The sequence below is a fragment of the Fringilla coelebs genome (assembly GCF_963513975.1).
Source record: "Fringilla coelebs genome assembly, chromosome: 2".
Lineage (NCBI taxonomy): Eukaryota > Metazoa > Chordata > Aves > Passeriformes > Fringillidae > Fringilla > Fringilla coelebs.
The window spans coordinates 16,005,535-16,018,203 of NC_140029.1; the positions used below are offsets into that span (position 1 = coordinate 16,005,535).

The 12,669-nt window shown below is 39.7% G+C and overlaps 1 protein-coding gene across 3 annotated transcripts in view; it reads left to right on the plus strand.

Moving 5' to 3' along the window:
* Positions 1 to 12,669, plus strand: part of SH3KBP1 (SH3 domain containing kinase binding protein 1) — a 212,250-nt gene that overhangs the window by 123,197 nt on the left and 76,384 nt on the right. For all 3 annotated transcript variants that reach the window (XM_084227169.1, XM_084227170.1, XM_084227171.1), the window contains one exon: positions 7,269 to 7,465. In XM_084227169.1, the coding sequence (XP_084083295.1) occupies positions 7,269 to 7,465 (197 nt within the window). The remainder of the gene's footprint in view (positions 1 to 7,268; positions 7,466 to 12,669) is intronic.

The window sequence follows — 12,669 nt, forward strand, 5'->3', positions numbered from 1 at the left end:
GCAATGCTTGGATTCACCTGTATCACATTGCATGAAGTGTTGCTCAACTTGGCAATCGAGCTTAGAGCTTTTACTTCACAAACACATGCCCAGTGCTCAATACTTTTATTTTGAAAGCCATTTTCCAACTGCTGCCTTTAAAAGACATTTTCTTACTTAACCAAGGCCTGTAATAGCTGTTGAATTGGTCGCTGCTTCTAGAGATACCTTCCACTGAAATATGCAAGACTGTCTCCTGCAGAAACACCCAGCCTTGCCTTTTTATGCTGACATGGCTTTCTTGGTCATGAGGTGTGCCAGGCTCCGCTCAGCAACAATTCCAGCTCCTTTGGCATTCTGCTCATCAACCTGCTGTCAGAAAATCTTTGCTACTGTGTATGCTGGGTGAAGAGAGACACACAGCAACAAAAAACTGTGATCATTTTGTTGATCACAGCCCTCTTTTCTCTCATCCTGCAACTTTCTTGCGCCTCCACGAACAACGCTTCTTGGATTTCTAATTTTTTTTATTTTTACTGATTTAGTTTCTCTTTCTTGCTTCGCTTTCTTTTTCTTCAAAGATGCAATAACTGAGGAACAGTGCAGATAAAATGCTTGATTTGACAAATATTTGCCTCTCTTTCCTTGTATGTGGATCCACAATGCTGTCAGTAATAGCTATTAGATATAATGGAAGAAGATCAGGATCGTTGAAACAGAAACATTCGTGAGTAGCCTCAATTGTGTTTTGTGTTTTCTATTGCTTCACCACTTTTTTTTACCCTTTTTTTTTGTCTCCCTCCCCTTAATTCTTGAGGAATTATGGCTGGTCAGAGTTCTGAGAAATCGATATGGCTGATGTATTTATGATGTTCTAAACCCCATTTAGGAGTGTCGGAATGTGAGCAAAGTTCAATGAATGAGCAAAAAGTGGATTTTTACGGTTCTGAAGAGAGGACAGTTGCAACTTTGTATTTTTCCTCACCTTGTTACAACTTGCTTGCAAAAAAGATCTTGTATCAAATACACAGCTGCTACAGGTGCTGCAATGAAAAATGACATCTGAGAAAGAAAAATTATAAAATTGGGGGAGGGAAATTTTCATGATTAAAAATTAGCATCCTGTTTGCTGGAGAACAAATGTACAGATGACATGGGACTGGGGGCCGTGTGTGGAAAATTTTTGTTGACCGGGGGGAAATGTGAAATCCTTCTGTTGATTGGTATTCCCACTACCAAGTGGTTTTCCATGAGTTTCACAAAAGATCTGCTTGATGAGTGGCAGGTAAAGAACCCTGCTGTCTGTGGCTGCTTACCTCCTTCCATGTGTGATAACGTGCCTGTACTTGGTGAGGGTGGTGAAAAAAGTACTCCCCAAAGGCAGAGGACAACGGTTGTCTGCAGTTGTAGAGCTCCTAAACGAATGATTGTTCCTGTTTGCTCTTGGGGAAGTGGCTGGGGAGGTGGGGAAGCCACCAAGTTCTGTCCTGATGGCTCTGTGCTCATGCTGCAGAAGATGCTTGTGCTGCATTGCCCTGAATGCATGCTGCTGCCTGGGGCCAGGCACTGCTCCCCTTCCCCTTGCATGACCACTTGTGCAAGCATAGAAATCTTGGGGCATTTCTTATGTGGCAAGAACTGTTATGCAAAGGAAAATGAACATGTTGAAAGCAAATGACAAAATATTTAGCTAACATAGTTACATTTTTTCAAGGAATGACTGAGAATAACAAATAATTACTAATATTGAGCTAGTCTGCCTCAGTTATTTGTACATTTATAATCACTCTTGGTAAAGCAGCATTAATTTGTGTTTTGAAAGAATGAATTTATTAATCTTTAAGAAGAATCAACATGTCTTTCTTCTACAGTAGTATTTAGAATCAATTTTTTTTTTCTGGTTTTGATTTTTGTATGACACTGGAATGTTGTTGGGGATGGCTTCAACAAAATACAGGATTTTGATAGAACGCAAGCTCAGGACTAATACCTTATAGGATGTGGGTATTTGTTCTGTGCTCACCAGTATGTGAGGAAAAGGAAGAAGGACAGTTCCTGTCTCATCTACTGCAATTACCATGTATAATTTCACCCCCTTTGTCATTCAGATCGGTCACCTGGGCGTTCCACACTGTCATTCTCTAAACAGAAGGAAAAGACATATTTCCCCTTGCTTTCCTTCCCTTCCTTAAAAGTAGAAAAACTCAATAATCTTCATTTACAAATTTCTTTGTCCTATTAAACACAGTTGGCAGTGTTTCTCTCTGGCTGCCATACCAAATCAGGAGATCCTTTGCATTGTCTCAGGTGTGTGCCTCTGAACAGTTGCCATTGCTTAAGAAAGCTGAGAAGTGCTTAGAGGGCCAGAATGCCACTGGCCTTTACTGTGTCAGTGGTCCAGGGCCATAAATTGTCAGCAGAGAGAGCAATCCAGAATAAAGAACAAAAATTAAATTGCCAAATAATAACTCAAAATAGAAAGCTCTGTAACCTTAGAATGTATTTCCTTTTCTGCCCTGCCATTTTAAGCTATTTAGAAATAATTTGTTTCCTGCTTTGAATGGAGTTAATTTTACCACAGCTGTTTATTTTTGTTTTAACAGCTTTAGTTACACGGCTCTTTATCATCCCTAACTATCTTTCTGATTTAGAATCCTGGTTTGATGCCAGCACAGCTCTGAGAGGCTGTTTCTGAATTAAGTCTGATGTTGTGGTCTCTTTTTAATCCCTGTTTGAGCTAATCTGTTTTGGTACATTTCAGAATGTTGCTCTCAAAAGACCTGTAACTGCTATAGCAGGAGTGTGGTGTGTTTGAAATGTCTTGAGGAAGCTAATCTCTTTTATATACCCATAGAGGAAAAAATGTGTGAAGTGCGAAATTCCTCCAGACAGTTTTGAGAAAATTTAATCTTCATGAATACTAAATGAGCTTGCATTTTTAAGGAGAATGAATCAATAAAGAATCAAAATTCGGAGTGTTCTTAAAAAGCTGTAGACCCATATCTTATTCCAGCCAAAACCTCTGGGAGTTTTAACTTTTTGCTGGTGATGGTGCCCTCGTTCAGACTTCAATCCAACCAGTGCTTAGATTTGAGCTCTACTTTGTGGTGCTACAGATGATTCAGCAACAATAAATCCAGGTAAAAGAATAACAGTTTTCCTTATAGATCCAGAAATTTGAAGTGACACTACCGAAAGACTTGAGAAGCCTGTCCTGAGAAATATTAAAGTTCTGAAAAACTTTCCTGTTATTAAGACTGATGTGCTAGTAAGCATTTTAGTGAGTACCTTATTGATATGTCCTTAGCTTGTCAGCTCTCCAAATACTGACAGAGAGCTGACAGATTCTAGAGAAGTTCTCTTAAAAAAAAAAAAAAAAGCAGCACAAATAGTGAGAGACCTGACTACTGTAGCTTTTATCCTATACTGGCTTTATTTAAAGTACTTAATGGGCTTACAAGAAGAGCAAGTTGTTCTCAGTGTTTCTGAGGAGAGCAGTTTGCTGAGCTGCTGGCCTTGTGCTCAACTCCATGTCTGTGGTAGAGCTCAGCTGTCTCAGGCTGAGTGGGTGTGATGGGCAGCAGAGAGGGGGACTGTGACCACTGGAATTCTCTCCAGTTTTTAATGTTCACTTAGCAGCCTGACCTCCCTGGTAGTTGTAGCTCTTCATGAAGAAAATTTTATGCTTAAAATTCATAATCTGACAGTGTGTGTCACTCAGGTTCCTGCCTAGATCCCAGCTGTGTCCATGGGCTACATTTATCTTTTGGAGAAACTATCCAGCCAGCTGTGTTCTGCCGCACAGCTAAGCTATTTGCATAGTGGCAAAAAATTCCATTAAAAGCTGAACAAAAAAACCCCAAGAACTCCAAACCCACTAAAAACACAAACAAAAAACCCTAGTGAGATTGGAAGAGGAATATTTTTCTGGTTTTAAGAGGAAAGATCTCCTGAGCCAGGTTGCAAGTGCACCAAGAGAATTGCTGATAGATACATACTGATACATATATACACACACACACATATATATGTATTAGGGAACAACCCAATAGAGAGGGTTTATCAGGCAAGGATGGGCATAAGGTTGCAAATCCTTGCTTCCAAGATTTTATCTGTCAAACTCAGAAGAGTGATCTCATGTACCTGGACAGGAAGGTAAGAGAGAGTCTCCTTAGCATGCCTTTAATAGTAAGAGCATGTTAGACTGTTTTCTACAGACTGTTCTGTACTCAAGCAATGCATTATTCTTTCTGAATGTTACTGCAGATCCTCAATTTATCTGATTTGTTCTACAGTTTCCACTGCATACAGTTCTTCTCTTTTGTCCCCTTTGTCTCTAGACCCTGTCATGTTGTGGTAAGAGCACAAGCAGGGCTTTTATTCTTACTGATTTATTTAGTTAAGTACAGAGAACTTCTCAGTTTGGGTCAGTCAAAAATAAATTAGGTCATTTTCCCAGTTGATCTGGGAGAATTCTTTTTAACTTTGAAGGAGCTTTGAATCTGATCACACAAATACAATTTACTTTGGACAGGCCACACTTCTGTCCATTCTGCCCTCATTAAAAGAAAAAGAAAAAGAAGTAATGCTGTTATTTCCTATGTTGCTTTCATTGTGAGGACTGTGTACTGAGACAGCTCTGTGGCAGTAGAGAACAAACAACCCTTGGATTATCATCAAGCACAGATGGGTGATGCTTGGGAAATCTGTTGTCAGGTGAGGTTTCTGATACAAAGTGTGGTGCCTCATCACAGAAGAATGGTCATAAAAGCTGAAAATGCCGTAATGAAAAACAAGTGATGACCCAGAAACAAACCAAAGCTTTATTCTTATTAGATTCCCTTGAGGTTTCTGATCTTTCTTTCATGTAAACTTCAAAAGATCTGAAGTCCATGTGAGACCTGTTGAGTAATTCTCACAATTACTTTCATATTTTAATTCCATCCACTGACCAAAGTCCAGATCTTCTTCCACAATTAGGGATGCAGAGAACCTATTTTAATAACCTATTTTAAAGATAGCTTTTATGTTCATTTCAGGCAGTGGCAGTCATGGTTTCTTATCAGTTACTTCTGGAGGGAAGTGTCTTCACTGCTTTTTCCCTCCATAACAGAATAGTTTGAGATCTTGGCAAGGATGACAGTAGAAACCTTTGGCAGAGTGTAATTTTCCATGTAAAGAGATTTTGTTCAGCTAAAAGACAACAATCACTACAATTTGAGTTTTTTGAGTTTTATACTCAGCACAGTCAATTGCTGACCATTGTCTTTGCAGTTAGAAGTGGTAACTAAAGTTGGTTCTAGCTTCTATCTCAGCCAGAGCCCCAGTGATTGCTAATTTGCAAAGCTGGAGAAGGTCCAGCTGGTAGAACTAACAGCTTCTTCAGTTACTGCCCAAGTCAGAGCAAGGGGAGGGAGCAAGAAAGGGGCAGTGACTTTGCCATGCTGCCCAAGGAGATTTGGGCAGCCTTAATTTACCCTCGCATCTCTGAGTGCCTCTGCTGGAAACACTGTGCAGTGGCTCTGCTGCAGATAAACACTCCTCTCCTGCCCTCCAGAGCACCAAGCAGCATCACAGCCAATGCTTCAATTCCCTGGTTACTGATTTCCTGAGGTCTGGAAGAGAAGCAGTGCACAGGATTTACTTTACTGATAGTAGGCATGCTACCATTCTAACTACCTTAATAAATATGATAATTAACCAGATTTGAGGTTTTCTCCCAGGCTCATCTTAGAAAAATAAAACATAAAGAAATCAAGACTTTTGCATATTTAAGAAAAGTATTGTAATATAATTATTTAATATTTATTTAAATTGCAATCCTGCCCAGGTTATAGAACAAATAACTTGTTCAGTGTTATTTGAATTGAATTGAATATCTGATGAAATAGAAATGTTACTGATGTTCAGCAATAGCTGTGGCAGCCACTCAGGAGGCTAGAGGGTCATGGTGTTTTGTTTAGTCTGTAGTCTTTCTGTTTGTTTCTAATTGGGAACTTTCTCTAATTCTGCTTTTATTCTCCTTTCATGTTAAAGATACAGAAAATTTCAGGGAAGCATATCGTGGCTTTCCTGGTTTTGGCTAAAAGTCCTGATCTGACATGATTTCATTTCCTAGCAGCACCCTGGTTTGAAACCCATTTAACAGATGAGCCTCTCATGTCCTGGATCATGCAGGTGTACCTGGAGGGCTCAGAACTTGCACTGGTTTCTGGGTTCATCTGTACCATCAGCCTTTTGTGATGAAAATCAATTACAATTGCTTTGTGGACCTTGATATAAAAGTAATTAAGAAGAAAAGCTCATTTGAAATTCTTCTTTGACTTGCAAGATCCACGTCTGTGACATCATGAGTTAGGGAAATGTGAAGATTTGAACTTCTTATTGTTAGGTAGAATTAGTGCTGTAGTAGGAGCAATTGCTGTGGTTTTCCTGGAAACAGTTCATGTAGGGAGGCCGGTTTAAGTGGTCTAGGGAAGGAAACTTCAGTGGGTCACTTTTGCTGCCCATGGCTGTTTCTCCTGATGTACCCTTCTGTAAAGAGGCTGAAACATCACCTTATTGCATCTGTGGCCTCTGCAATTCAAGCAGCAGATATTTTCAGATAAATGCAGATAAATTTTCCTATTCACTGAAAGAAGTATTGCAAATCAGAACGTCAGTTTTGATCTGTTATATTCCTAGAGGAGAATGTGCATGGGTGCTTTTCTTATGAGGCTGTCTATGCTGCAGAGAGGTTTAATTTTCAGCAGGGAACATATTATGCAGCTTATTTGATTGCAAATTTGTTTGAACAGCTTTCAGCTTTATATTTCCCTGTTAGGTAATGTAGCTTTAGATACTAATTGCATAATTGGCTTGAGTCACACAGATTTAAGGTACAGCATGCCTGATCTGACTGCTTGTTAGCTTTATGTGGCTTTATACAATAGGAGCCATACAACTGAATTTAACTCTTTCTTTTATTGAGGTCTCTTCTAAAGAGGTTTTGCCAGAGGAATGAGGATTTTCTTGGTACTCAAGGAATCACCATCCTCATTTGTGAAGTTTTGATGCTGGAGTATGCATGTTTTGTGAATTCGTGGATGGTGTAATTTCTAACCAGTACACCAATGTGATGCAATAAAGTCATTTTTCAAAGCCAAAATGAGTGCACAGCACAGAGAGCATCTTCTCTACCTGTTTCTGTGGTTTCATTTTCCTCTAGAGGATGGTGGGAGGGATCATTTTCCAGTCACAATCTGATCTTAAATAGTGAGTTTCACACCTTTCATCCCTCCTTTTGACAGGCCTAAAAGATGCTACAGGCTCTGAGAGCGATGGTGGTGACTCTTGCAGTACAAAATCAGAAGGAGCCAATGGAGGCACGACAATCCAACCCAAAAAGGTCAAAGGCGTTGGCTTTGGAGATATCTTCAAAGACAAACCCATAAAGCTACGACCAAGGTCAATAGAAGTTGAAAATGACTTCCTCCCAATAGATAAGGTATGTGTCCTTCCTTTATTGTCTCTTGGGTTTAAAGAAGTTTTCATCTTAAAGTTCTAAGTTCTGCCACTGGCCAAGACTTGAAGCTTTATGGTCACTATTTCCTAATCTTTCTGTAGACAAGATTCTGCTTTTTTTATTCTTGCCTCAGACTGAAAATGGATTCCAGTGAGATTAGCTGCATGATAAAATAAAAAAAAAAATTAATTGCTTTCAAGTATGTTCTTTAGGGAAACAAACAAAGAAATGCATGATTTCCAATGAAGTCATGAATAAAAAAAAAAAATCTGTGAAATGCTTCCTTTAAATGAACACTCAGATTTGCATAGAGTTACTGATGTGCTGAGAAGTGTTAGGAGTCTTCCACAGCCTCAAGTTCTGCTATGGGCATAGTTACATGATGCATTTTCTTTCACCCCAAATCGCCCCCAGTAGTGATTTTAGGAAGCTCCTGGGCTCTTGATTCCCAGTGTGACAACTTCTCACCTTTTGATTCATGCTTGTCTACTTGTCTGTAGAAACAGGTACTACAACAATTACATTTTTTGGCCTGCAAGATTTATTTTTTCAACCTAGTTAATCTCAGTGATCTGATTTATAGCACAGCACCTACTCCCACATTCCTCCTGAGTTACAGTAGTACAGGAGAAGAGGAGGTCCTGCAGAGAGAGATGGAAACTTCTGAACTAAATTATGCTGAGGGACATTTGGTTAATATTTTACAAGTGAACATTTTTCATTTAGTATAAAGAGGGTAAGGAAGAGCTGGAGTAATCTAAACAAAGGAAAAACCCAGACTGTATTACTGCTTGACCATTGCTGACTTCTTCAAAGCCTGCTTGCCTTCTGTTTCTGGGTGGACTTCCTAACTCACATGTAGGGCTTTGCAGAAGCATTTATTTTCATTTGAAGTAGTTGAAAATCCTTATGAAGTGGCCTTCATTCCTTGAAGGAAAATCTTACTCCACTTTATAATTATGTGAAGTCTTGCACAAACAACTAACAGGTTTTTTACCCAGCCAAAAATGGAATATTCAATTTTCAGGAAACTTGTAACACAGACCTTCCTTCCTTTGTCTTCAGATTCTCCTAAAATTGCCATAGTTAGTAGAAAATAATGGCTCCATTTTGTAAACACAATCCATCATTTGTGTTTGAAATGTGTAGATAACTAAAGGCAACACTTCTTTCCTGTTGATGCTTTTTTCCTGTCTAGGATTAGGTTAACCTTTGAGAGGTGACATTTAGAGGCTTCAGAACTGTGGTCTTTGCCTGCTACCAGCACCAAAACACAAGTCAGAGACATGACATCTGTCAGGGCTGCACTAACCTCCCTAAACACTTTGTTCCCCTCTGCAAGAAATTTCTCCCTGATGATTGCCATGTTCTTTACCATTTCATGCTGAGTGTAAGAGAATCCTGCATTGTTGGCCATCACCAGCAAGGTCCAATTTGGCTTGAAAGCCCTGTATACTGGTTCAAAGTGTAGCAATGCATGAAGAATTCCAAATTGTGCATATTTTTCTCAAGCAATGTATTTTTTAAAAGGATCTTTGCCCTGTTATGTGTATTTATCATTTACAAGTAGCCTTAGTTTTTCAATAACTTCTGAAGAAGGAGTAAAAATGCTTTCCTCTATTTTCCCTTGTTAAGTTTTATTTTTTTTTAAGCTTTCTGAAGTTTGGAGACCCTAAAACTCTTTCTGTTGCTTCTTTTTACAGTTATTGATGAAACATTATTGATGTAATGATAATTTTAACTTTTTTGATTTAAAATATTTCCTAACAACGGCTGTTTTTTAAAAAGCATCAGTAGGCTACTGTGAGGATTTTGTAATGTGGGATTATTTATAACATGATATTTCTCATGTAAAATATCAGTCCCATTTGCAGAAGAATCAGCAGGGTCTTATTTTGTTGGTGTTATCACTTTGTGTTCTAATATGTTTTCAATTTTATGAATCATAAGCTTAGATCATATTTCACACAGAATTACCGGGGTGTTAAAAAGGCTTTTACACAAATATTGGCAGGAACATGAAGGCAGAAAGGTTTGCTGCCATCTGAGCAGAAGCAGATGCCATTAGGTCTCCTGTAAATCACCAGGCAGTTTAATGTGCTTCAAGTGTTTGCTCAATGGCAGACACGTGGGATATAATCACCCTTACCTTTTAAGGTGATCAATAAACTCTCAATAAAAAGCAAACCTGAGGAATTGCATGAAACCCCATTGGTTTTATTGGCGTGCAGAATTCATTGCTTAGCTGCTATTTGTTGTAAAGTCACAGAGGCAGATTATCCTGGGGAAGTTAATGATGCAGTTGTGGGAGATTTGTTTGAGCAGCGCTATCAGAGCTCTGCTCTTTTAGAGGGAATAGAAGAGTCAAATACTCATTATGCTTTGTAGTCCATTTCATTGCCTCTTGGTGCTGACAAGTCGACCACTGGCAGTGCATCAGCAGAATCAGATTCCTGAGGCTTGGCTCTGACAAATTTCCATTTCTGATAAATGTAACTGAACTGATTTACAATGCTGCACGTGACCGAAGTCGTGGTCAAACTCAGCAGCAGATGAGTTTTTAGAAGAAATAGGGTATGCATACAGACAGGCTGTGTGTCCTGAGAACATTCAGGGTAATGCTCTTGAAGCAGCACAATATTTGTGGTCAAATAGAAATGCCTGTCTCACATGTCTCAGCTCTGCAGCTTCAACAGATTTAAAGAGGTGCTAATGCTTACTTTTTTTTCCTCTTTCATTTTGTAGTAACTTATCTAAAGCTTCTGTTGCTAGGTTGGACTTCCTTCCAATATAATCTGTATGTGCTTCCATTGTTCTAACAAGCTATCATTTGTTCCTCTCCTGTATCTAAGAATAAACCTCTACAAGTACAGGAAAATTATTTCAACCAATACATTTCTTAGTCTGAGTTAACTGTATTGGGTTGATTTGTGAGTTGAGGCTTCAGCTTGGAAATGCTAAAGACCATGATAGATTAATATAAAATAAAAGGTCTTAAAAAGCTATTTTTAACTTTCTGAAAACTGTCCTTACTTCAGAAGAGACTATTGAGAGTATTTTTTACGCTTTCCACTTGAGATGTATTTGTAACTTTCTTCAGGCAAAACTTTTATTGTTGGCTAGCCGTGGTGGATTTGATTAGAGCTGGATTTCATGAACATCCTTTGATGAGATCACAGTACTATTTGCCACAACTTAGTGTAAATTATATACTCAGCCATCAACCCAGGGAGTATTGCAGACTCTGTAATGATTTAATATAAAGGGAGAGGCTTTAATGGCTCTGGAGTCAGCAACTTAAAAGATCTAGTTAACTGCTGTTTAGGGATCCTTACTGCAAAGCACTGAATTCCTACAGAAATTTTTATTTTTTATATATTCAGTATGTTTTGGATAGGAGAAATGGAGAAGAACTAATGGAAGTAGACACAAGGGCTAGAAGGGCTAGAAGCTCTTGTCAATTATTAAGTCTACCTGTCCTTTGTAATAAGATAAAAAATTGTAAACTCTGAGACTGAATGCCTGCAAGGTCTGAGTTTCTATTTTGAGCCAGCAAGCTGGGAACCCAGACACTGTGCTGAGAGTCTGTCCCTGCACACCTGTTCTGACAGTTCCTGCCTGCCTGCTTGCAGAAAACATTTTTTAATTTTCAGCTGTCATTTAAAGAGAAGTCTTTGAGAGACACAAGTTGGAGGCTCCTCCAGTGTTTCTGAGGACGTACCTGAGCTCTGCCAGCCCTGCCCCGTGGCACCAGTGGTGCCTGGCCAGCCCTGGCTGCGTGTGCCACGTGTGTCTGCAGCTCACAGCTCGCTGCCACTTCCTCTGCCTTTCTCATGCCTTTGCTTCTCCCTAATAGAAATGTTTGAGTCAGGGCTCAAAATCCTGAGATTAAAAATGGATGCAAGCAAAACCACCTGGTACTGACTAGCAACACTATTAAGAACACCTGCTGAGGCAGAGAGCACACAGTGGGAGCCCCAAGTGTGTGTGCAGCACTTTGCACTTGAAAGCACAGGTTTCTGGCACTCCTTTCTTCAGAGACAGCCATCAGCAGTGGCAGCAGCAGACGTGGCAAGCATCAGCAGTTTGTCGAGTTCTGTGTAGGAACAGAGGAGGCACTCATCTGTTCAGGCTACATTCATGTTCTGCTTTGAAGGTTCTGTCTGCTGCAGTCAGCCATCCCTGTCCCAAGCATTTATTCTAGTGCCATCTTGTGAGGAAAGCTGCCGGGGAAGAAGGACCCTGACCCCTTCTGCAGCTGTCATGAGAGCAGGGCTGCCTGCAGCAGGGTCTCTCTCCTTTGCTGGTGTAACTTCCCAATCCTTGAGTTCACTGTGGAAACAGGATTTATGCCTTTATTTCATTATGTGAAAAAATAGTACAGGTTTGCAAACGGTGGCTGATGTTCAGGAGGCGGCGTGGACATTATAAATAAACACTTTAAAATATTTACTACCCTATTCTGGAGGAATAAAAAGGAGGGGTTGGGGAATTAAGATTGACAGGGAGAGTTGAAAAGCAGCTTGCCCTATTTTGGGGAGGCAGACTCAAAGCAGGGTCTAGCACTAAGGGAATGGAATGGGAAATGCAAAATTAAGTTTAAAGAGAGGTATAAAATCACTAACTTCAGCTGGCAGTGACTCTCTGCTGAGTCACTGAACTGTGCAATGTGAGTGAAGAGTGACTCCTGATCTCCTGTATGCTTCCTTCCCTTCTGTGCTTTCATGTTCTCTCACTTTGCTTTCTACAATGTTCAGCTGTCTGAACAGAGTTTTCCAGATATCGATGACATGGTTCAGCTTACACATCAGCCTGCACCACTGGTTTTTGGCAAAGGATTGCCAAAAAGGTGTGCAACACACAAAGGGTGTGTGCTACTCACACACTGCTTTCTGCTGCCTGTGATGTTTTATTAGGCTTTTTTTTTTAATTAAAGCAGCTATTTGACTCTAAATAATTGCAAGTTTGTTGTCCATGACACAAGACTTTACAGTCGGACTTTATTCAGAAAAAATTTGTCAGTGTGAAAGAAACATACCAAAAATATGGATGAAAGTATTTTCAACTCTTTCTGACTCGAGCTGCTCGAAGAACATCTTAAAATAGGAGCAGAGTAGTGTAAGAAGTATTGATAGTACAAGTTATTCCTCAAAGCAATGTGGAAGGTCTGATCTGTCCTCCTGGGG